At 42.1% G+C, this 26,703-nt stretch overlaps 1 protein-coding gene across 2 annotated transcripts in view; it reads left to right on the top strand.

The window, feature by feature from the left end:
- The first annotated feature begins 2,848 nt into the window (after positions 1-2,848).
- Positions 2,849-26,703, top strand: part of LOC106568935 (calsyntenin-2) — a 314,056-nt gene continuing 290,201 nt past the window's right edge. The window contains exon 1 of one of the 2 annotated variants that reach the window (XM_014139781.3): positions 2,849-3,222. In XM_014139781.3, coding sequence (XP_013995256.2) covers positions 3,150-3,222 — 73 coding nt within the window. In that variant the 5' untranslated portion in view covers positions 2,849-3,149. The remainder of the gene's footprint in view (positions 3,223-26,703) is intronic. The other variant, XM_014139780.3, reaches the window with a different exon arrangement.

Genomic DNA, 26,703 nt, shown 5'->3' with positions numbered 1-26,703 from the left:
AAATTCTCAAAAATGACATTGGAGGTGGCTTATGGTAGAGAAATGAACATTCAAATCTATGCCAACAGCTCAGGTAGACATTCCTGCAGTCAGCATGATAATTGAATGTTCCCTCAACTTGAGACATGTGGCATTGTGTTGTGTGACAAAACTGCACATTTTTGAGTGGCCTTTTATTGTCCCCAGTACAAGGTGCACCTGTGTAATTGATCATGCTGTTTAATCATCTTCTTGATATGCCACACCTGTTAGGTGGATGGATTATCTTGGCAAAGGAAAAATGTTTACTACCAGAGATGTAAACAAATTTGTGAAAAATACGTTTTTTGTGCGTATGGAAAAATTCTGGGATAATTTCTTTTAGCTTTTGAAACATGGGGCCAACTATTTACATGTTGTGTTCATATTTTTGTTCAGTATAGTATGGAGTTTTGGCTCTGAGTATTGTTTCTTCATCTTGTCTAATGTATTCTCAGGGAATTTGGTGATGTTTTTTTTACCTCCTGTTCAGAGAAATTAGTCATTGAAGTTGTTAGGTTTTTGTCCCATCCTACATCCTGATATTATCAGGTTCTGACCACCAGATGGTGCTGTTCCTGCTATTAGGTACATCAAATGTTTGAGAACTACCCCCCCCCCCCCCCCCCATCTCACGATATGATATATTGGTTTCTTTACCCTGTATGCAGTCTATGGATAAGGTATGACAGCAACCCATGCTTTGGTTTTGTTTACCTGCCCACTGTTTCAAATGCTAACTTTTTAGCCTTTGTGGCACAAATCCAATTAATGTCAATGGTACCTATATTAGCATTTTCACAATTCATATTCAATCATCAAGTAAGATAATTGAGTTACACAATCAATTTTTAGACACTTTAGGATGATTTGAAGTGTGAAAATGCTTATATAGGTACAATTGACTTGCATTGGATTTGTGCAACACATTTAAAACAGTGGCCAACTAAACCAAAGCATGGGTTGCTGTCATACCTTGTCAATATACTGCTTACAGGGTAAGGAAACTAATGATTGCAATTTGGGTGAACTATACCTTTACCATTTACGAGGGGGGGGGGGGGGGGGGGGGAATCTAAACAATAAAACACCTAATAGCAGGACCAGCACCATCTAGTGGTTGAACAGCACCATCCAGTGGTCAGAACTTGGTAATATCAGGATGTAGGATGGGAGATAAACCTTATAAATCCAATGAATAATTTCTCTGAACAGGGCGATTAAAAACATCACCTAATTCATTGAGAATACATTACCTAGGATAAAGAAACAATACTCAGGGCTGCAGCTCCATACTAATTGTCAGACACGGAGAACTGATATTATATACTCGTTGTTAGGGTGGGATTGGTGTGGGGGGATCCGTGGGTGGCTTTAGAACATTTCTTTGGATTCCTCGTCTAACTCATTGTTAGAAAAAAGTTTGTTCCAAATATGATGTCATGTACTATATTTATTGAATTTTATACGAATCCTATGAATTAAAATGGCCATTTTGGATGAAATCAATTAGCTTAATTTCTGAGATCAAATGATATTTCAACACAATAATCTTTGTTGTGCTTTTTGAGTGACCCACTAGGGACTTTCTCCCTTCTGTCCCTGGCCCATGGCAGCATGAGGCTACACCACAGGGGCTTAACACACACAATAATCCTCACCACACGCAACAGAAGCAGGGAATGTTGTGAAAATAATAACGGGAGAGGAAACCAGACATTTTGCCACTGGTTACTTGGAGGAGTTAAATCTGTGAGGGGGAGCAGATGTACCAGACAATAGGCTTTAAGCCTTTGTCAGTCTCTTGCTGGAATTGTACAATGGCCTCCACAAAGCTGTGCCTTTCCAGCGAACATCTAAGACATCTTAGAGAACATCCAGATATAGAATCACAATATGATCACCAAGTTGTTGCAGGAAATGCAAACTTGTAGTGTATTTAGAGGTTTAAAAATACTTCTAAGGTTTAATTTCCACTTTAACATTTCAGAGTTGATTTGCCATAACAAAAAAATGTATCAACATATACAAAAATAAACTATAATTCACATTTCCTGTTGCTGCAGGATTATTCTGGTCAAATTACGCAGTTTCATAACAACAAACGTCATATTCATATGACTGAGAGAACAATATATATTTCATTAACGCGTTGTGGTCATTTTGGTTTATAATAGGCTACTAACTATATAGCAAGCAACGTCTGTATTTGTATTTACTAAGGATCCCCATTAGCAGCAGCTACTCTTCCAGGGGTCCAGCAACATTAAGGCAGTTCTATTTAAAATATTACGACATTACATTTCATAACACTTTTCACAACACACTATGTGTACATTTAAGGGCCAGCTGTGCTGCCCTGTTCTAAGCCAATTGTCATTTCCCGAGGTCCCTCTTTGTGGCACCTGACCACACGACTGAGCAGTAGTCCAGGTGCGACAAAAGAGCCTGTAGGTCCTGCCTTGTTGATAGTTGTTAAGAAGGCAGAGCAGCGCTTTATTATGGACAGACTTCTCCCCATAGTAGTTACCGTTGTATCAACATGTTTTGTGACCATGACAATCCAGGGTTACTCCAAGCCGTTGAGTCACTTCACCCTGCCCAATTTCCACAGTTACTCAAAGACTCCTATACTAACTCAAAGACTCCTATACTAACTCAAAGACTCCTATACTAACTCAAAGACTCCTATACTCTCTCTATTGGCTGCACCAGAATGCAATCTATTCCATTAATAATATATTTGTGAGTAAATGCTGGCGGTGGTGATGATTATATAGGCATAGTTCAATGGATAGGTTAATCAAATCGAACACATCGTAAGTAGAGGAAATTATGATAGCCTAAAAGCTGTTACACGTTAGATTTTTCCCTGCATGACGTAGAATTCCAGTCCCGGGGCGCACTGAAATCTGTGCCCGTCCCTCCCAATATCAAAACCTCAGCCAGCCACGTCAAAGCACCGCTCCACCACCTAGTAGGACTGCCACTCTTCTCTGTCTCTCTCGCAGTCAGCGTCAGTTCCCCGCTAACCTCGCACTGAGAAGGTGTGTCGAACAAATATCGCAAGAAAGTAAGGGATATCAAGTGAAGGAGAGAGAGATAGGTCGTCTTGTCTTGGTTCTCCCGTCATGAAGATGCTTGGAGTGCCATTTGCCCTGGTTTGGGTGGTTTTCGGGCTGTCCTGCATTCTCGCTGGAAAAGGTAAGGGAGTTGCTTACAGATTGGGATTCTGTATGCTGAGGCATTGACAGACTCGAGTGTAGATTTAACAACGATTTTCAGATGTTTCTTTCCTGTTTCAACTCACGCTGTGCAATGTATTTTTAGAAAATAAGAGACATGTATGAAATGAATCATTCAACAAAAGCGTTCCTGCAGACTGCAACAAAAAAAAAGGAATCTTGTCGAGCCACTTGGAAGTTGCACTCTATTGACCCCAAAAGCTTGGCAAACAGCATATAATCTAAACGATCAATTTCTAGTCAATAATTGGCTGGTGCGTGCTTCAAACGAGGCAGCGGTGCCATGGATAGAATAGAGACCTCACTGACCGTTCACACAGCACTGTCCAGCTCTGTGGCGTTTGTAGACTAAGCTATAGTATTAGACATGAAAGGAGTATGGTAGATATGCTATCTGTAATAATGCTTCGTCCTATTCTCGCCTTCAAAGTAAACAAATTACTGCAGAGTCATGTTTAAAAAGGGCATCAGCGATGCACAGCGAGTCTTAATTGAGTCTCAAGGGTGAGACTATGGGGTTGGGTTGGAAAATGTATCTGTAAGTAAACATTGTTATTTTTCCTTCTCTTGATTCAGATTGCATATTCCTCTTGCAATTGGTCCGTTGAGAAAGGAGGAAAACCTGTAATTAAACAATGATTCATCCTCTATTTGTAATTCAGCGATTTCCCGGGGGTAACTGCTAAAAGTGATGCTTGAACCTGCAACCTTGCAGCTTTTAGGTAAGCAAACTACCGCCCATGTCGAAAAAGGTCCAGACCTTTTTGACAGAGGCCATATCCTCGCGTATGCCTTGACTCCACCACAACAGTCATGCCAGTGTGAGAAGGTGGATGGTCGGTATTACTTTACAGTGGTGCCCGCCTGCGAGCGAAGGTGAGACATCTCAGAGAGTAGGACCACATTTGTGTTGTGTGACAACCCGGAGACAAAGATCATTCAGCGTTATCTGTTAAAGCCTTACCTTTTCTTACGTTTCCAGAAAACAGACATACACCACAACAGGGGAGAGACAGAGAGTGAGAGAGAGACAAGAGCGCTGAAAGACGGTCAGATTTATGGGTGCGTTTTCCAGGAGAAGCGGCATTATCTGAGTGGTACATAAATTGTCGAAGTGGAACGAGGGAGCATAACTCAGGCTTTTCATACGGTGCCTGGGAACTGTTCCGTCTGCCTTCTCGCTCTCTCTCTCTTTCTCTCCTCTTCTGTCTTTCTCGCTCCTTCGCTCAGCTGACGTTGTTGGGCAGGCAGAGAGATGAGATGAAAAAATGCCACGAGATGGAGAAAGGACAAATGTGTGCTTTCAACTCTCTCTTTATCGCGCTCTCTCCATTTCTCTCTCTCTCTCTTTCTCAAGTGTCTTCTGTTGAGATGTTTTTGCATTTCAAAGGATTACTGGTCCGATGTGAATGTAAGATGTTTTCTTTTCTCCTCTGTTTCTCTCCGACTCGCTCTCTGTCCCATTTTCTCCCCCCTCTCTTCATCTCTCCCCACCCTTAACTGATCCCTCACTCTCCTTTACCCTTTCTCTTCCCCCCTGGCCCCCACCCCTCACCCCCTGTCTTTGAGTAACATCTTCGTTTCATGGTGTACTGGTTTTGTAAAGGGGACGTCAGGCCTTTGATAAGCCGGACAGCTATGCAAATGAGCCGCTTAATTTAGGCGTTAATTACCCAGCATGCCTCATTAGATTGAGCGTGATGAGGCGTGGGGTGGAGAGGAGTAGCCGGTGAACTGGGATGGTGTGCGCGTGTGTGCTCCCACCAGCTGGTCAAATGGCCCCAGTGGGTCCCTTTGGTCAGCACTGCTCAATCTGTGCTGGAAAAACTTTTCATGCAGCATTGAGCTCTGACACATACACAATCACTCTCGCACACACATTCACACCACTTTCCCAATCTCTCCATCCTTCACCAATGGCAAGTTGTCAGCAGACAAGCCCACCCAATTACAGTGGGGGCTCTGGAGGACTTACATATCCCAGCAAGCCGTTCCACTCCCCTACGGACAGCTGGAGTGCTATAATTGAGACTGAGAGAAAGAGTGGGATAGAGAACGAGAGAGAGTGTGTTTTGAGTGTGTGCGTGTGTGCATGCGTGTGTGAATGCATTTGTGAGTGTATGTGTGGATGGATATGGGGTGTAGGGCAGGGGTTGAGAGGTTAATGGCATGTGTGTTTGTGAGTGTGTGTGTGTGTGTGTGTGTGTGTGTGTGTGTGTGTGTGTGTGTGTGTGTGTGTGTTTTAGTGTTTATTACCTTCCAATAACAGAAGGCTTCATTGTGTAACAGTAGTGCTGACAGAAAGTGAAATCCTCATGGACCATTGACAACTATGGCCACTGGGAAACACAATGCATGACTGAAAATGGCAAGACCAACTACAACAGAAGTTGAGAGAGAGAGAGAGAGAGAGAGAGAGAGAGAGAGAGAGAGAGAGAGAGAGAGAGAGAGAGAGAGAGAGAGAGAGAGAGAGAGAGAGAGGTATAGGGAGGCAGTACACACACCTGGCTCACCTGAAGCTTTGTTCACAGCTCGGGGAGCGAGGGACCGCAGCGGGGTAGAAAAATGAATGTGTGTCCCCATGACAGGAGGTATTAATTTTCATGATGCGTCTCACAGTCGAAAGGCATTATCTCCCTCTCTCTCCTTTTCTCTCTCTCTACCCTGCAGCGACACATTTGATTTGGTTTAAATGTATCGGGACAAATGTGGCTGCTTCTCTGTCAGACAATTTCAATATTTGCGATGTTTCTCATCTGAATGGAGCCGTCAGCTTTAATAAGAATGAAGTCTGCCGGACTACAAAGCAGTTCTCCTCTCTCTCTTTGTCCCCCTTTTTTTCCTCTCTCTCCCTCGTCTCTTTCTTTTTCGCTCTCTCTCTCTGCTTCTTTTCCTTTCTCCTGTTCTCTTTCTCACTGTCAGTCTGCATCATATTGTTTCACCCTCTCTGTCCATCTCTCTCTCTCCTCTCTCTCTCTCTCTCTCCGCCCTTCCCTCGGTCTCAGTCTGCACATTGACCACAAGGTGTGGTGGCCTTAACAGATGTCGCTGTCAGTTGCCGGAGCTTGGCTTCCTCATACGTGTTACCCCTCTCTTAGATCTCCTCTTTAGTCCTGACCGAAATGATTTTTCTATGGTCCTTGACCTGCATTCTAATGTAATATAACTTTTATCCGTGGATGTTATGGAGCGGAGGAAGATCGACATTCCAGGGGCTTGATAAAGTGGTCCGAATTGAACACCTGCAGTCTAACTAAAGGGGCCATGTGTGTGTGTGTGTGTGTGTGTGTGAGCATGAGAGAATGACCAACACACACAAGTGTGGTACTCCCAACTACCTCTGTTACACCTGCGTAGTCTTGACAGGCCCGGTGCAAACTAATGCCTTTTAATAAACCAATCCATCTGCCGTGAGCCTGATCACAGCTTTGTGACTCATTAGCCTCTCTTCATTTAGAGTACATCGTTAGCAGACCTTTTAATTGGATCTCTGAGCAAGCTGTCGTGAAATGTGTGAGTCCATTTAAACTGAACAAAAATATGAACACAATACGTGAAGTGTTGGTCCCATGTTTCATGAGCTGAAAGAAAAGATCCCAGAAATGTTCCATTCTCACAAAAATCTTATTTCTCTCAAGTTTGTGCACAAATTTGTTTACATCCCTGTTAGTGAGCATTTCTCCTTTGCCAAGATAATCCATCCACCTGACAGGTGTGGCATATCAAGAAGCTGATTAAATAGCATGATCATTACACAGGTGCAACTTGTACTGGGGGCAATAAAAGGCCACTCTAAAATGTGTAGTTTTGTCACACAACACAATGCCACAGATGTCTTAAGTTTTGAGGGAGCGTGCAATTGGCATACTGACTGCAGGAATGTCCACCATAGCTGTTGGCAGAGAATCTGCATGTCTCTACCATAAGCCGTTTTAGAGAATTTGGCAGTACGTCCAGCCGGCCTCATGACCGCAGACCACATGTAACCATGCTAGCCCAGGACCTCCACATGGACCTCCCACCCATGGCTGCGCCCCTGCCCAATCATGTGACGCCCATAGATTAGGGCCTAATTAATTTATTTTAATTTACTGATGTCCTTATATGAACTGTATCTCACAATCCTTTTGAAATTGTTGCATGTTGCGTTTATATTTTTGTTCAGTATAGATTGTGATTCTACTGCAGGTCTCCCTACTGTACCTGTGGGTTCAAGGGAGAGAACTTGTAGTTAGCCAGAGAAACAACATACCAATCCATGAACGTGTACAGTGACAACCCACTGGGCAGAAACTGGTTGAATCAACGTTGTTTCAAAGTCATTTGTTGACTTATTGCAACGTGGAATCTACGTGGAAAATACACTGGACTTGAAAAAAGCAATCAACAAAAGCTGTTTTTTTGAGGGTGAAATTTCAACCACAGGAGTATGTCATCATGTTAACCAAATTTCAACATAGACAAACCTTGTATAAAATATGTTGAATTTTTATCTTTAAAACAATGTCAGATCTTCAACGTTATGTCCGCTCTCAGAAAAAAAAAACAAGCTGGGCAGCACCTCCTACCAGAGAATTGATTTTTCTACAGCTGTCCTTAGGTCTCCCATCCAGGGTTTTAACCAAGCTTAGCTATGATATTTGTTACTGACTATTATCAATGTGCTATCGTGAAAGTGATTACTGCGAGTGCTCCTATTAAAAATGAGCAAATGAAAGAGCAAATGAAAATGTACCATACTTTATCACTCATATCATTAACGATGTTATTTAGGCCTATATATCATTTGCAACATCATCAACAGCTATGGTTTCAATTCAACCCAGAAATTCAACAAAAAATAGACAATACAATAGGATTAGGGTTTCAAGCTATGGTTGATATCAAATGTAATGATATTGTGTTTGTTTGAAGATAAATCTCCTTCAAATGTTGATATTTCGTTGCGTTGACAACCAAACACAATTCAATATCACTTTTGAAATACAAATAACAGCCTATTAACTTGTTGACCCGTTAACAAATTATATGTTGTATTCACTTCTCCAACTCAATAAAAAATAAAAGTTAAAGAATGGAATTAAGCCAGTGGCACAGATGGAACTATTCAAGCAGTATATACATCTCCTTTAAATGTTGATATTTGGTTGCGTTGTCAACCAAACACAATTCAATATTACTTTTGAACTAATGGTAACATTCAACCTTAAAATTAGTAACACAGGCCTCCCGAGTGGCGCAGTAGTCTAAGGCGTCACTACAGACACGGGTTCGATCCTAGGCTGTGTCTCAGCCGACCGAGAGAGATCCATGAGGTGGTGCACAGCTGCTCCAGCGTTGTCCGGGTTAGGGAGGGTTTGGCTGGCCAGGATGTCATTGTGCTTTAGTGACTCCTGTGGCGGCCCGTTTGCATGCACGCTGACACGGTCACCAGTTGTATGGGGTTTCCTCCGCCACAACGGTGCGGCTGGCTTCCGGGTTAAGCAAGCAGTATGGCTTGGCATGGTATTGTTTTCGGAGGGCGCATGGCTCTCGACCCTCCCCTGAGTCCATACAGGAGTTGCAGCGATGGGACAAGACTAACTACCAATTTGGATATCATGAAAAAGGGGTAAAAAAAAGACACATTTTGAGGTTTCCGTTACTATACATTTCTTCTTATGTAATCATATAAAGCGTGCATGTTCAAGATGGCATGCATAGGTCGTTACAGGTCTTTGGAGAACTTCACAATTGCTGTAATAATCTGCGTAGAATCTCGAATGGCATTTGTCACTTGCACCATGTACTTTTCATGTAATTTCAACTGCAATCCAGGTCATTTGGTTCTTCTATTAGATGAAGTACAGTGATCACACATTCATCTGTTATATAAATACACAAAATATCTGACATTGCATTCCCATTTGAACTTCGCTGTGCTTTTAAATGGTTGAAAGCGCAGTGATCGACATTTGGGTGACAACTAAACCAAAAATCTGACAGTGTTTCCACTATGATTTTTTTTTTTTCAGCCGCTGTAATTTCCTGCAATTCTACACATTTTGCCATGGGGCAGAGAGAACATTTTGCAGTTTTAAAACTAAGTTTCCTGCAATTCTACACATTTTGTCATGGGGCTGAGAGAAAAATGGCTGTTTCAAAGCTAATTTTCTGCAATTCTACACATTTTGTCATGGGGCTGAGAGAAAAAGGGCTGTTTCAAAGCTAATTTTCTGCAATTCTACACATTTTGCCAGGTCTTGTTCTTATGCTATCTGAATGACTCAAAGATAACAAAATGAATGGGGGCCCCATGCAATAACATTTGAATTTTTTAGGATTCTCCCTGTCTACTTTTTATTTTGGTGATTGTTAGTTCTCAAATATATTGTGCCATTATCTTTTCTACATACTTTATATCAGAATTTTGTTTTGTTATTTTATTGTTTTGTTGTCATTATTATATTTATTAATATTATTTTGCAGTGGCGGCCATGATTTCATATAGGGGAAACACTGATCAGACATAGTTTTTCCGTTGGAATTTGGTTGTGCTTTTAGATGGTTCGAAGCATAGTGATAACATATTGGAAATTCAACTAACTTTTGGATGTCTTTTTGAGTGGGTTGTAATCTCAATGATCAATGTCTCAACCAAATTACACAATTATCCACGTTTAAATGATGTGGTGTGACCAATGGGAAACTTGCTAGTATTGCAGGTGTTTATCCCTAGTTTCATATCGTATGTATTGCAATCACCGTAACAAATCATTCATTACTGAAATAGAATATCTGTTAATCACAGTTGTTTTCCTTCATGAGACTGTTCATTTGACATGTTTTGTGTGTGTTTGAGTCATGTGTTAGTCTAGGCAGAGTGTGTGTGTGTGTGTGTGTGTGTGTGTGTGTGTTCGGGTGTGTCTACCTGCAGGACTGAGCTTATCTGAGCTGATGACAGATAGGCAGTACAGCTAGCAGATAGTATCCCCCTGAGTACTCATTACTACTCCAGTACCTTCCCTGTCTCAACACCTGTGTGCGTGTGCGTGTGTGTGTGTGTGTGTGTAGAATTCCTCACAACAACAACTGTACTTGCTATTTCTCAGCCAAGACCAAACATCTGTGTGTGGATGTGTATGGCACAACCACCCCTCTACCCTATCCCCAATGGCCTCCAATCTTCCTACAGTACTGTCTGTTTTCAGTGGAGACAGGGCTATTGTTTTTCAATGGGGGATACTGCAGTCCTAGTGGCTGCAGCTGCCTTGTCTCCTGCAGCCTGTCTTCCATGATGTGACACATTCTAACTTATTTCCAGCATTGTCCATCCCCCTGTGTATTTGTTGGAGAGAGACATTTGTTATGAGAGTGAATGTGCATGCACAATGTGTGTGTGTGTCTGTGTTTGATTGAGATGGGGAAAGGGAGAGAGTAGCGTGTTAGTCACTGTATGAGTAGGGTCAGTAGTAGAGTAGGGTCAGTAGTAGAGTAGGGTCGGTAGTAGAGTAGGGTCGGTAGTAGAGTAGGGTCGGTGGTAGAGTAGGGTCGGTGGTAGAGTAGGGTCGGTAGTAGAGTAGGGTCGGTAGTAGAGTAGGGTCGGTAGTAGAGTAGGGCCGGTAGTAGAGTAGGTCCACACACACCTGCAGAGTTGTGAAGAGAGCACAACAGCACTGCTTCTTCCTCAGGAGGCTGAAGAGATTTGGCATGGTCCCTCAGCTCCTCAAGAAGTTCTACAGCTGCACCATTGAGAGCATCTTGATTGGCTGCATCACCGCCTGCTACAGCAACTGCTACAGCAACCGTAAGGTTCTACAGAGGGTGGTGCGGACGCCCTCTGCATCACCGCCAGTACATCACTGGGGCCGAGCTCTCTGCCATCCAAGATCTATATACCAGGCGGTGTCTAAGGAAAACCCAGAAAATTGCCAAAGACTTCAGCAACCCAAGCCATGGACTGTTCTCTGTGCTACCTTCCAGCAAGTGGTACCGAAGCATCATGTCTCGGACCAACAGGCTTCTATTTACAAGCAATTAGACTGTTGAATAGCTAATCAATGGCTATCCGGACTATCTCTATTGATTCTTCTGTACTGGCTATATGTACACTCACAGGTCTCTATCCACACACACACACACACACACACACACACACACACACACACACACACACCCACACGCACACGCACACGCACACGCACACATATACACATACACACCAGAGGAGGCTGGTAGGAAAAGCTATAGGAGGACGGCCTCATTGTAATGCTTGGAATGGAAGAATTCAAATGGAGTCAAACATGTGGCTTCCATATGTTTGATGTGTTTGATACCGTTCCATTAATTCCATTCAAGCCTTTACAACGAGCCCGTCCTCCTATAGCTCCTCACACCAGCCTCCTCTGATACGCACACACACCCATAACTCACTTACACACACACAGGTACAGACGCCACAAACACACACACATACATACACACACCCATAACTCACATACACACACGCAGGTACAGACACCACAAACACACACACATACATACACACACCCATAACTCACATACACACACAGGTACAGACGCCACAAACACACACACACACACACATACATACACACACCCATAACTCACATACACACACACAGGTACAGATGCCACAAACACACACACACCCCTACATACACACACCCATAACTCACATACACACAAACACAGGTACAGACGCCACAAACACACACACATACATACATACACCCATAACTCACACACACACACACACAGGCACACACGACACACACACACACACATACATACATACACCCATAACATACATACACTCACACACACACACACATACACTCACACACATACATACATACATACATACATACATACATACATACATACATACATACATACATACATACATACATACACTCACACACATTATCACACATGTACACATACACCCACCATATACCTTGCTGCTACTTTTCATGCCCCTAAAACATGCTAACCTCTTCACCATTACCAATAACGGGAGGTTGGCATTTTTTGGGCATATGATATTTTTGCCTCTGTAATTTTCTCACTCATTTTTACATTTTTATTGAACCCTTATTTTACCAGGTAAGTTGACTGAGAAGACAATCTCATTTACAGCAACAACCTGGGGAATAGCTAACGGGAGAGCAGGGGAATGAATGAGCCAATTGGAAGCTGGGGATGATTAGGTGACCGTGATGGTATGAGGGCCAGATTGGGAATTTAGCCAGGACACCGGGGTTAACACCCCTACTCTTATGATAAGTGCCATGGGATCTTTAGTGACCACAGAGATTCAGGACACATCATTATTAATGATTCATTCATGAGGCACAGATGTGGGGAAAGGTGCCAAAACATTTCTACAGCATTGAAGGTTCCCAAGAACACAGTGGCCATCATTCTTGAATGGAAGAAGTTTGGAACCAAGAGTCTTCCTAAAGCTGGCCCCCTGGCCAAACTGAGCAATCGGGGAAGAAGGGCCTTCGTCAGTGATGTGACCAAGAACCCGATGGTCACCCTGCCAGAGCTCCAGAGTTCTTCTGGGGAGATGGGAGAACCTTCCAGAAGGACAACCATCTCTGCAGCACTCCACCAATCAGGCCTTTATGGTAGAGTGGCCAGATGAAAGACACGCCTCAGTAAAAGGCACATGACAGTCCATTTGGAGTTTGCGAAAAGGCACCTAAAACACTCTCAGACAATGAGAAACAAGATTCTCTGGTCTGATGAAACCAAGATTGAACTCTTTGGCCTGAATGCCAAGCGTCACGTTTGGCACAAACCTGATTCCATACCTACGGTGAAGCATGGTGGTGGCAGCATCATGCTGTGGGGATGTTTTTCAGCGGCAGGGACTGGGAGACTAGTCAGGATCGAGGAAAAGATGAACGGAGCAAAGCACAGAGAGATTCTTGATGAAAACCTGCTCCAGAGCGCTCAGGACTGACTGGGGTGATGGTTCACCTTCCAACAGAACAATGACCCTAAGCACACAGCCAAGACGATGCAGGAGTGGCTTTGGGACAAGTCTCAGAATGTCCTTGGGTGGCCCAGCTGGAGTCTGGACTTGAACCCGAACGAACATCTTTGAAGAGACCTGAAAATAGCTGTGCAGCGACGCTCCCCATCCAACCTGACAGAGCTTGAGAGGATCTGCAGAGAAGAATGGGAGAAACTCCCCAAATACAGGTGTGCCAAGCTTGTAGCGTCATACCCAAGAAGACTCGAGGCTGTAATCACTGCCAAAGGTGCTTCAACAAAGTACTGAGTAAAGGGTCTGAATACATATGGAAATGTGACTTTTATTTTAATTCATTTTTTATAAATTAGCAAAAAATTCTTGCTTTATTATTATGGGGTATTGTGTATAAATTGATGAGAAAATCCCCCAGATTTAATTAATTTTAGAATAAGGCTGTAACGTAACAACATTTGAAAAAAGTCAAGGGGTCTGAATACTTTCCGAATGCATGAAAATACTTTCCGAATGCATGAAAGTACATCCTGTACTGTCCTCTCATATAAAACAGGATCTGCCATTTTCAACAGCAACTCTGGAGAAATTAGGATGAAGTGTTTTGCTCATGGACACATTGAAAACATTTTTTCCCCTTGTCGGCTTGGGATTCCAACTAAAGACCTTGCGGTTACTGGCCCAACACTTTAACCGCTAGGCTACCTGCCGCCCAACAGCAGGAGCCTTAGTAACAGGGGCTTGAACCAGCTCAGAGCAGTGGCAGCCATTGCTGAGGAGTAGGAGAGAGTGTGTGTGTGTGTGGTGTGTGTGTGTGTGTGTGTGTGTGTGTGTGTGTGTGTGTGTGTGTGTGGGGGGGTATTAGTGTGTTTTGTGGGTGGCTTTCAGCATAGAGATACCAAAGCAGTGAGTTTGTCCTCTTTTTAATCAATAGCTATTTTCCATCAGGTCATCAGGTCACTGAAAACAGAATATTCACTGACAAGCTGAGGTCGAACACAAAGCAAAACAAAACAAATGCTTGCCTGACAACCAGGGATGTAGTGGAGGGTAAACACCAATTACGTACCTTTTTTTGTGAAATTGCATTTACTCACCTTTTATTTAGTTATTTAGCAATTAATCACTTATTATCGCATTCCCAGTGTTGATCAAAGCTCAGAATCCTTATATATACTGTATATATACAGTGGGGAAAAAGGTATTTGATCCCCTGCTGATTTTGTACGTTTGCCCACTGACTGCTTTTATACTTAATTCACCTTCAAATGAGGGGACTAGATACATAGTGCTTTAATATCTAAACGGGAAAAGAAATACGTATGAAAATACCCTAAAATAAAAGTAGACATTCTGTACTGGGACCTACAGTGGGGGAAAAAAGTATTTGATCCCCTGCTAATTTTGTACGTTCGCCCACTGATAAAGAAAGGATCAGTCTATAATTTTAATGGTAGGTTTATTTGAACAGTGAGAGACAGAATAACAACAAAAATATCCAGAAAAACGCATGCCAGAAATGTTATAAATTGATCTGCATTTTAATGAGGGAAATAAGTATTTGACCCCCTCTCAATCAGAAAGACTTCTGGCTCCCAGGTGTCTTTTATACAGGTAACGAGCTGAGATTAGGAGCACACTCTTAAAGGGAGTGATCCTAACTGCAGCTTGTTACCTGTAAAAAAGAAACCTGTCCACAGAAGCAATCAATCAATCAGATCCCAAACTCTCCATCATGGCCAAGACCAAAGAGCTCTCCAAGGATGTCAGGGACAAGATTGTAGACCTACACAAGGCTGGAATGGGCTTCAAGACCATTGCCAAGCAGCTTGGTGAGAAGGTGACAACATTTGGTGCGATTGTTCGCAAATGGAAGAAACACAAAAGAACTGTCAATATCCCTCAGCCTGGGGCTCCATGCAAGATCTCACCTCGTGGAGTTGCAATGATCATGAGAACGGTGAGGAATCAGCCCAGAACTACACGGGAGGATCTTGTCAATGATCTCAAGGCAGCTGGGACCATAGTCACCAAGAAAACAATTGGTAACACACTACGCCGTGAAGGACTGAAATCCTGCAGTGCCCGCAAGGTCCCCCTGCTCAAGAATACATATACATGCCAGTCTGAAGTTTGCCAATGAACATCTGAATGACTCAGAGGACAACTGGTGAAAGTGTTGTGGTCAGATGAGACCAAAATGGAGCGCTTTGACATCAACTCAACTCGCCGTGTTTGGAGGAGGAGGAATGCTGCCTATGACCCCAAGAACACCATCTCCACCGTCAAACATGGAGGTGGAAACATTATGCTTTGGGGGTGTTTTTCTGCTAAGGGGACAGGACAACTTCACCGCATCAAAGGGACGATGGACGGGGCCATGTACCGTCAAATCTTGGGTGAGAACCTCCTTCCCTCAGCCAGGGCATTGAAAATGGGTCGTGGATGGGTATTCCAGCATGACAATGACCAAAAACACACGGCCAAGGCAACAAAGGAGTGGCTCAAGAAGAAGCACATTAAGGTCCTGGAGTGGCCTAGTCAGTCTCCAGACCTTAATCCCATAGAAAATCTGTGGAGGGAGCTGAAGGTTCGAGTTGCCAAACGTCAGCCTCGAAACCTTAATGACTTGGAGAAGATCTGCAAAGAGGAGTGGGACAAAATCCCTCCTGAGATGTGTGCAAACCTGGTGACCAACTACAAGAAACGTCTGACCTCTGTGATTGCCAACAAGGGTTATGCCACCAAGTACTAAGTCATGTTTTGCAGAGGGGTCAAATACTTATTTCCCTCATTAAAATGTAAATCATTTTATAACATTTTTGACATGCGTTTTTCTGGATTTTTTTGTTATTATTCTGTCTCTCACTGTTCAAATAAACCTACTATTAAAATTATAGACTGATCATTTCTTTGTAAGTGGGCAAACGTACAACATCAGCAGGGGATCAAATACTTTTTCCCCCCACTGTGTATATATATATTAACACTTTTTTTTGTGATATCCAATTGGTAGTTACAGTCTTGTCCCATCAAGAGCCATTCGCCCTCTGAAACACAACCTTGCCAAGCTGCACTGCTTCTTGACACACTGCTCGCTTAACCCGGAAGCCAGCCGCACCAATGTGTTGGAGGAAACACCGTACAACTTGTGACCGAAGTCAGTGTGCATGCGCCCGGCTCGCCATAAGGAGTAGCTAGAGTGCGATGATACAAGAACATCCCGGCCAGCCAAACCCTCCCCTTAACCGGATGGGCCAATTGTGCGCCGCTGGCTGCGATACAGCCTGGGATCGAACCCGGGTCTGTAGCGATGCAGTGCCTTAGACTGCTGCGCCACTCGGGGGGCAGAATCCTTATATTCTGGATCTGAGTTCTAATCACGCCCGCCTCTTTGCGAACTAGTGGAATCATGAACAGTTGTTTGTTTGTTATGTTTGCCTGCGCCCCACAGATTTGCCTTGTTAGCAGCACAGTCACCACTCTCTCAAACGGTTAAAGGCGCTTACACACGGGCCGTGGTAAACGACAATTGAACTGCGTAAAAATCTGCCTACCGTGTGTAGAGTCCAGCGGTCCCAGTTGTTGTCAGCTCAAATGTTGTCATTAAAACATTGTTTGATTGGTTGACAAGATTAACAATGTTTATTGGTCAAGACTTCAGGTAATTTCATATTTTGGCACCTTGAGTGCCGAACTTGCGTTTTGCCGCCCGTAGCCCTACCCCCATTGAAGTCTATGAGACCTTCACCGCTTACCACGGCCTGTCTGTAAGAGCCTTAACTCCACCCTGTCGCGGCACAGGTCGAGGGCCAGTGGGATGTGAAACAAACGACCCCAGCAGGTCAACGGTAAGTAGCCTAAGTGGAGATGCTGCTGGGAGTGGGTTTGCAAGATGTCGGACAGATAAGGCAATTGCTTAAAGGTCCGCCACTCTGCTGTGTCTACAGACCCCCCCCCCCCCCCCCCCCCAGCTGCCGGCAGATACTTATATTGCAGTAACGTTAAAGGCTCTGGCTAGTGTAAGCCAGAAGGATGAAGTAACAAGCTGACGTTAAATGAAATGGAGCCTGACTTCAGCAGGAGCAAGCTCCTACGCTACTAAGTTCTCATCATAACGTTGCTTTAGAGAGAGTCACTAGTGAGCCAGACAGTGGCGTGGCAGACAGTGGTGAGGCTGAGGCAGGCTGCAATATATGAAGGAGAAGGCAGACATCTTCCCTATAGGCGGACAATAAAATGCAACCAAAACGCAAACAATACAGTTCTAAAAAATAGTCATACCTTTTCATTTATATCGGTAGTTGTTAGTCTTATCTCGATCGGCCACTGGGGTTTATAGTTTAGCCACATTTTTTGGTTACCACCACATCACTGCTAACAACCTCACTTAGACAGCTCTTCCCAAATCACCCCCACTACATCTCACTCTTAACACGAGTTTTACTTTGCCCATTCTCAGCCACTACAATTCAAACAACACACTTGTCTTATGACATGACATTTTTCCTCTCTTCCTCTTTGCCTTAGTTGTCGAAGGTGATTCTCTCAGCGTGAGGCTGTTGAGACGAGACAGCGAGGGAGGGCAGGGTCTGAAATGACAACATGGCGACGTTCCTCTGAGCTGAAGGATGTGATGAGTGATAGGCCCGAGCATTGACCTTAGCAGGGGCTGTCTGTTCATAAGCCAGAATCATGGCCCAGTGTGCTTTACAATGACAACCCAGTCATTTACAATGACAGGTCCATGCATAGCATTTTACCCCAGGGCAATTACACATTAACAGCTTTGACTCAGTTTTTTCACTTCATAATGTATGCCAAACATTAACATTGATTTCAAAGTTTAACAAACCATACAAGTCTATGCAGAAGGACTACTTTTAACAATTTCCCTTGAAAAGTTTACAAAACAAATGTAGTGGAAGAACTGTGCAGATGCAAACTTTGGTAACGGAATTACGGTCAAATCTCCCTCAGGTTTTTATTGCGACCATGTTTTCCAAAAACATCTAATTAAGATTAAAAGATGTCTGCAGAAAATTGGGTTGTCAGCTATGACATGGCACTTTGAGTTTGAAAAAAATCTATTTTCGTGAAGTAGATTTATACACAGTAACGGAATTACGGTAACGGAATTACATCATGGGTCCTTGAGCTGTACTATACAGAAATGCATAATTATGGATATACTGTAAATGTAATTCTCCTCATGTTTCACAAGTTTGGACATCGCAGCACAGTAGAGTGCAATACAATACAGAACAGCAGAGCAGAGTATGCTAAAGTTCAGTACAGTGCAGTAGAGTACAGTATAGTTCAGTAGATTATAGTATAGTGTTGTACGGTATACCAAAACTTTTAACTTTTTTGATACTAGAACATGAGAAACGGTTCGGTACTCTATTTTTTTTTTACTTTCGGTATTTCTGTCTAATGGATCAAGCCTGTCTATCAGTGCAGCCGAGCCCTTATTATAGCCACAACGTGCCTGTTCCACTTAGTCATTGCTAGCCACACTGTGAGTCTGGGCTGCACCATGTTACCGCCTCACTAATGCTGCACAGAAGTTGACACACCTGAATAATGTGACACGGTGTTAATTTTGGCACTCTTCTTTAAATGTAATCCAATCTTAGTCAGTTTGACTATAATATCAATAAGTCTTAGTTCCATTTTTTTGTCATTTGAATAATGATTTAGTTTACGAAAAAAGGGGGCCATTTTAGTCAACTAAATGCCCTTTCGTTTTTGTCACATTTTAGTCACATGACATTTGTATTACCTCATTCACCTATAGTCAAACATACATAGCCTTGTCCTACCAACATATTTTTTTGCTGTTTTTTCCCCAACAACAGAAACATGACAAACATACAGTATATAATTAAATATTATATAAGATTTATGTGGCTATGTAAATTAGTTATTGCAGAGATTGAGAGAGAGAGAATCACCAGATGGTGCTGCAAAGTAGTATGTCAAACCTCGAGTCCCAAGTCCAAGTCATCAATGGTCAAATCCCAAGTCTCTATAGCTGAAGTCCAAGTCATCAATGGTCAAATCCCAAGTCTCTATAGCTGAAGTCCAAGTCATCAATGGTCAAATCCCAAGTCTCTATAGCTGAAGTCCAAGTCATCAATGGTCAAATCCCAAGTCTCTATGGCTGAAGTCCGAGTCACTAGATCCACATTAACTCCCCCAAAAATGATTTAACCAGACAGATATAGCATAGTTGCAGGAGGAATTTAGTCAAATGTTTGCTATCCTTCATTTCTTTCTGTGGCGCCAAATGTTTGCATATACTGTAGGCTACTGGTAATGTTACCAGGGCCATGTTCAGTTGAAAAATGTTCTCCAATGTTACAGATGAAATTTCCATGATTAGAGACTAAGTTATTCCTTACTCAACATGTCAGAGAGGCATGTTTGTTCTACATGACATTTCTATCTGAACATACCAAAACGTTGCATCCTGCTGAATGTGCCCCAGGTTCTTAGCTATAGCTAGCTAATTAAGTAACATGACTAAACAAGGTGTAGCCAAAACAAACGGTTAACGATCCGGTCCGCAAGTAGCCTAGTTTTAGAACAGCAAAATGCGGCCCGCCAATGCACAATAAACGGGAAAAAAACGTAGTGCCGGTATTATGGGTCATGTCTTTGAATTGTAGCCTAAGGGCCGGGATCAAGCCGTTTTCTCTGAGGAAAATAGAGAGACTTGGCTATGTTGGGTACAGAACTTGTAGATGGAATGGAGTGGGAAAAGTGGCAGGGTTGAGCGGCACTACAAATTGAGACAACCTACTGTTCTGTAACCTACTCGAGGGAGAGAAAAACATAGCTAGACTGTTAATTTACTTTTAAACTCAATGCTGCTATTTGATTTCCTTATTAAAGCGGTTTGTGTTTCTTAACCAATCAAAGAGTAGCTAACTAGACGGCTGGTGGAGCCTGGTTAGCTAAAGTGAAGCAAGAGAGTCGCCTGTGCGATGTGTATAATCGGAGGCAGAGCCAAAGCCTGTCTGCCTGTCTGCCCATACTTATCGCTTGCTCCCCCGCAGCTCACCAGCTGATGTAAGCTGTGTTTGCCAGGTGTGATGTGTCCTTCCTACTGCTGAACAGAACTATACTGCACATCTGTGCTGCTAATATTAACTGTGCTTATCACAAAAAAAAGCTTTCCATCTCTCCAAAAACTCTTGTCCAATCCATTTAGTAGTCTGATTTTTAGTCACAGATCATTTTTGTCTCATCTTGTTTTAGTCAACTGAAATGAAACATAATTGTTGTTTAGTTTTCTGGGTATATTTAGTCAGTTATCGTCTCATTGCATTTGACATTTTAGTCATTTAGCAGACGCTCTTATCCAGAGCAACTTACAGTTAGTGCATTCATCTATTCATCTAAAGATAGTGTAGCTAGTTGGGACAACCACATATCTGTTATAGTAAGTACATTGCAAGAAGATACTGGTAGCTTCCAGCTTTGTAGGTTATCTTTCCTTGATAGCTAAAGCTAACATCAACTCACTACCCTAGTACTTTGTTTGGGATAATATATTAACCATAAAACAAAATATGCTCATTTCAAATCTGATTGCCACCAACAACCCGGGTTGGGTAAGTATTCCGGTTTTGGGGTCATGGTTCAGTTTCGGTACAGCAGGAAAATGAAATGCCAACAGTTACTGTAGTTCATTTTTGTTTATTTTAGAAAATAATAAGTGTTGATATTCTGGTTTTAAATACCTCTATGGGCCGTAAAGGAAATCACACTACAAACTATCACCCTCAGGCACTTAAGGAAATCACGAATATCATGGATATATTGGAATTAGTGGATATATGGAGGCTTAAATACCCTGACCTAGTGATTTTTTAATCAAGCTAGTCGTCTTGATTCCTTTCTTATGTCATTCTCACAGGTACCAAAAGTTTAAAAAAAGTGTTGATAGGGGACAGAATGTGGTCGGATCATCACATAATTGGCATATATATTACTCTTACAGAATTTCCACGAGGGCGAGGATATTGTAAATCAAAGCTTACTGGATGATAACTTGTTTTAACTAGGACAGAAGAATTTATAACGGACTTTTTCTGACATAACATAGGTACAGCAGATCCCCTTATTGTATGGGACACTTTTAAATCTACCTTTTAGAGGCCATGCAATTCAGTACTCATCTATAAAACAAAAGCAATTTAGATCAAAAGAGTCCATATTAACAAAGGAAATGGAAGGATTAACAGTACAGATAGCAATAAAACTGTACAATAGAGGCACATAATAAGTTAGAGGAAAAACAAAAACTATGGAGGAACTTATTCAAGGAAGATCAAGTATAATATATTATAAGAAATAAAGCGAACTCGATGGAATATGGGGAAAAATGCACCAAATTATTTTTCAATCTTCAACATAGAAATGCTATCAAAAAAATGTATTGAAACTTGTTACAAATGATGGAGTCACGCATGATTCACCAAATGATATTTTGAAAGAGGAAGTAAAGTACTTTAAGAATATGTTTTCGTTTCAGTCTCCTCCATCTCTTCTAAACGAAGCTAATTGTATGGATTTTTTTCCTATTAATAATGTAAAATTAACATCTGTACAGAAAGACTCATGTGGAGGCCAAATTACAGAGGAGGAACTGCTTGATGCAATTTAAGCCTTTAAGGCTGGGAAAGCTCCAGGGTTGGATGGCATACCAGTGGAGGTATCCCAAACCTGTTTTGATATACTCAGAGAACCATTCTTAGCATGTTTTAACCACTCCTTTATAAACTGTAGATTATCAGACACGCAACAAGAAGGTCTTATTTCATTATTACTGAAACAGGATCGAAGTGGTATATATAAAGATCCAGTCAATTTAAAAAATTGGAGGCCTCTTACTATCAGGGCACAAGGCGAGACCCAGATGCAGACATAGGAGGCAGATGGTTTGAGTCTTGGTATTTATTAAACAATCCAAAAGGGGTAGGCAAGAGAATGGTCGTGGACAGGCAAAAGGTCAAAACCAGTTCAGAGTCCAGGAGGTACAGAGTGGCAGGCAGGCTCGAGGTCAGGACAGGCAGAATGGTCAGGCAGGCGGGTACGTAGTCCAGACAACAGGCAAGGGTCAAAACCGGGAGGACTAGCAAAAGAGAATAGAAGCAGGAGTACGGGAAAAACGCTGGTTGACTTGAAAGGCATACAAGACGAACTGGCACAGAGAGACAGGAAACACAGGGATATATACACCATGGAAATAAGCGAAACCTGGAGGGGGTGGAGACAATCACAAGACAGGTGAAACAGATCAGGGTGTGACACTTACACTTCAGTGTTGTAATGCAAAAATTCTAGCTAAATGCTTGGTGCATAGAATTAAAAATGTATTGTCAGATATTATTCATCCCTATCAGACAGGTTTTTTAAAAATGGACGATACATTGGAGATAGCATGTCTGTTAAATTGTCTGTCTGTAATGGTGTGCCCCAAGGCTCTGTACTTGGTCCTCTCTTATTCACTATTTATATAAATAATTTAGACAAATGTCCAAAATGCGCAACTTCATTTTTATGCTGATGATACTGTTATTTACTGTTGTGCCTCGTCTCTTACAAAAGTTTTCCAGAACTTGCAAACTGCTTTTTATACTGTTCAACATACCTTGTGTCAATTGAAGCTTATCCTCAATACTGACCAAACTAAACTAATGGTGTTTTTTAAAGCAAGAAATAGACCTCTGAACTTTTCACATATTATTACCTGTCAGGGCATTGAGATTGAGACTGTAACCTCATATAAATATCTTGGAATTTTAATTGATGACGGCCTCTCTTTTAAATTGCATATTCAACAATTTACAAAAACATTGAAGCTGAAATTGGGATTTTATTTTAGGAATAAGGCCTGTTTTTCTTTTGAAGCCAGAAGGAGGCTAGTATCAGCTACATTTATGCCTTTACTAGACTATGGGGATATTTTATATATGAATGCTTCCGCTCAGTGTTTGAGATCAATTGACACCCTTTACCATAGCATTTTGAGATTTATTTTAAACTGCAAAACCCTTACGCACCACTGCACTTTGTATACCAGGGTTGGCTGGCCTTCTCTAGTCACTCGTAGGCTCAGTCACTGGTTTACAAAGCCATTTTGGGTTTACTACCGTTTTATTTGGCCATTTTTATTGTTCAGAAATGTGGTGGGTACTCTCTTCGTTCGCCGGACTTTATCCTGCTAACTGTTCCAAATGTCCGAACTGAATTTGGTAAAAGGGCTTTTATGTACTAAGCGCCATCGTCTTGGAACGCCTTACAAAATACTTTTAAACTGGAAGAACTTGTCCCGATTGGTATTTTTAAATCACTGATGAATGATCTTGAGACTGATTCCCTGACCTGTCAATGTTTTTAATTTGCTGATTTTGATTTTGTTATACTCTTGTGAATTCTATGGTTTGTACTAGATTATTTGTAGTTTTTCATGTGTTTGTCTGTAATTTTTGTAAGGACTTGGTGCTGCCCATCTTGGCTAGGACGCTCTTGAAAAAGAGATTTTAAATCTCAATGAGCCCTTCCTGGTTAAATAAAGGTTTAATAAAAAGAATAATATTTTTTTTTTAAAGTGTTCGCTGTCATCGTTCTTGCTGCTTCAAGTTCAGTAGCTATATGTGCAAGATCAGGTGAGCGTGTGGTCTCAATTAAATAGAGTAGGCTATATCCTACGCGTGGACGGATAAGCACTGGACAGTTTATGTGTTCAAAGGAAATGTACTTCGTAAATATGATTAGGCTATAGTTTACTACATTGCCTATAAATAAATATTGATTACCCATATTTGTCTCCCAGTCTGAAAATCGAGAAAGTGCAAGTCTCTCTGGTAATTTAACATATTTATTAGGTTATTTTTTGCTCATTTTGATATTGCCTATAGGGCGCATAATTGCTGGGACCATGCCTGACAAGTGAGCTGCGTCACATACACTTAAAATAACCTTGCTGCTGGACTGCGATTGTGTTCGGGACCAGTTATTGCGGTAGCGGGTGGGAGTCGGACAGAAAGCTAGCAGGTGATGGAGGGTGCAGTATGAAAAGCTGCCGGTGCGGGCGGGTGCGGAATCCGTCCCGCGCTGACCTCTATATAACACTATTACAACAGTGTGGACTGTTTTGAAATACCATTTTCAATGTATTATTGTGTGCTCATTGTTAAATGAAGTGATAATGCCCGAGAAGCCGGTGTTTGTTGGATATATTGGCACGGGTGTCTCCCTTGGGTCCAGATGGTTCTTTGTGGCCTCGTTATATGCGAGAGGGACGTGACTGAGAGAGAGATTGCGTTGTTGTAATAGTGTTTTCCAGTAGCCTAATTACGAGTGCAACTTAGAAATAACACAAACAGGCTATGAACAACATACCTTAGACCGTTCTCGTCTGTTTTTACGAGGAATGAGTTGGGCTTTAGTTGTCTGTTCCCCTCTTTTCCTCTTCGACCCGGATATAACTGGAGGTCGAACAACACTTTCTGGACTAGACCCCTTGGTGTACCGGGGTTCAGAGCCTGCGAGTTTTGGAGCTGGGCCATGTCCTTATCGGTGATAGGAGGGTGGCTGTTTGTGATATATTTTCCTTGCATTCTTAGCTGTTTGATGTTGTCCAGAAATACACGATTCGAGGTGGTAAATTCGGTGTCCTTCATAACGCACCAGCTACGACCGATGTGTGGGTCATTTAGAAACCGGTTGAGGCCACAACGGAGTGCCAGGTAGCTAACGTATACTGTACTGCCCCCCACTTCCCATTTCGTATATCTTCATAAAACTGGCGGAGGATGTTAAACTCTTCCTTAGTGACAGTTTTGAAGTCAACAACGTTTTTCTTCTCAGCTAGCCAGCCCTCGAAGCAACTCGCAGCCCAGGTTGTATTTTTAACGGTGTTTTTTTTTCGCTGCCGCTATTCTCTAGGTCATTCAATGCAGTATCCTCCAAATGTGCATGCCTGGGTATTATTGCCATCTATTTTTCCCATTCATCCACAGTGATGCCGCCCAAAAGATAAAAAATAAATGTTCCACTTATCCATTTTAGTTTTCGCAACAATGTATCGATTTAGCCAGTCGACAGTTGCTATGACAACCGTCTCAATATGCTGCCAGTGTCGTTCGGACACGTTCACTTCATATGGGACAGTGGAGATGCAATTCAATAATGAAACAATATTGAAAATGTCGGAGGGTTTATACAAATCTCTGCTGATGAAAACCAAATGCTAGTCTAAAGAAAGTGAAATAGATAATAAACAAAAGTGAAATAAACAAGAAAACATTTAGAGTAAACATGACACTTACAAAAGAATAAAGACATTTCAAATGTCATATTATGTCTATATACAGTGTTGTAATGATGTGCAAATAGTTAAAGTACAAAAAGGGAAAATAAATAAACATAAATATAGGTTGTGTTTACAATGGTGTTTGTACTTCACTGGTTGCCCTTTTCTTGTGGCAACAGGTCACACATCTTGCTGCTGTGATGGCACACTGTGGTATTTCACCCAATAGATATGGGAGTTTATCAAAATTGGATTTGTTTTCAAATTCTTTGTGGGTCTGTGTAATCTGAGAGAAATATGTGTCTCTAATATGGTCGTACATTTGGCAGGAGGTTAGGAAGTGCTCACTGAGTCTGTACATCGTCAAAGATCTCTATAATTCTGGGTCAGTCACGGTGGTCAGGTAATCTGCCACTGTGTACTTTCTGTTCTTTCCAATGTGTCAAGTAATTCTCTTTTTGTTTTCTCAGGATTTGGTTGGGTCTAATTGTGTTGCTGTCCAGGGGCTCTGTGGGGGTCTGTGTTTGTGAACAGAGCCCCAGGACCAGCTTGCTTAGGGGGCTCTTCTCCAGGTTCATTTCTCTGTAGGTGATGGCTTTGTTATGGAAGGTTTGGGAATCGCTTCCTTTTAGGTGGATTTAAAATATATCGGCTCTTCTCTTTTTTTTTGATCATTAGCAGGTATCGGCCTAATTCTGCTCTGCATGCATTATTTGGTATTTTACGTTGTACACGGAGGATATTTTTGCAGAATTGTGCATTGATTGAGTCTCAATTTGGTGTTTGTCCCATTTTGTGAATTCTTGGTTGGTGAGCAGAACCCAAACCTCGCAACCAAAAGGTAAATGGGTTCTATAACTGATTCAAGTATTTTTAGCCAGATCCTAATTGGTATCCCAATTTTATGTTCCTTTTGATGGCATAGAAGGCCCTTCTTGCCTTGTCTCTCAGATCGTTCACAGCTTTGTGGAAATTACCTGTGGTGCTGATGTTTAGGCCGAGGAATGTATATTTTTTTGGTGTGCTCTAGGGCAACAGTGTCTAGGTGGAATTTGTATTTGTGGTCCTGGCAACTGGACATTTTTTGGAACACCATTATTTTTGTCTTA

This window comes from Salmo salar, chromosome 14, assembly GCF_965601325.2.
Source record: "Salmo salar chromosome 14, fSalSal1, whole genome shotgun sequence".
Taxonomy (NCBI): Eukaryota; Metazoa; Chordata; class Actinopteri; order Salmoniformes; family Salmonidae; genus Salmo; species Salmo salar.
The sequence above is the reverse complement of the archived record's forward strand: the minus strand, read 5'-3'. Positions and strand labels throughout refer to the sequence as shown.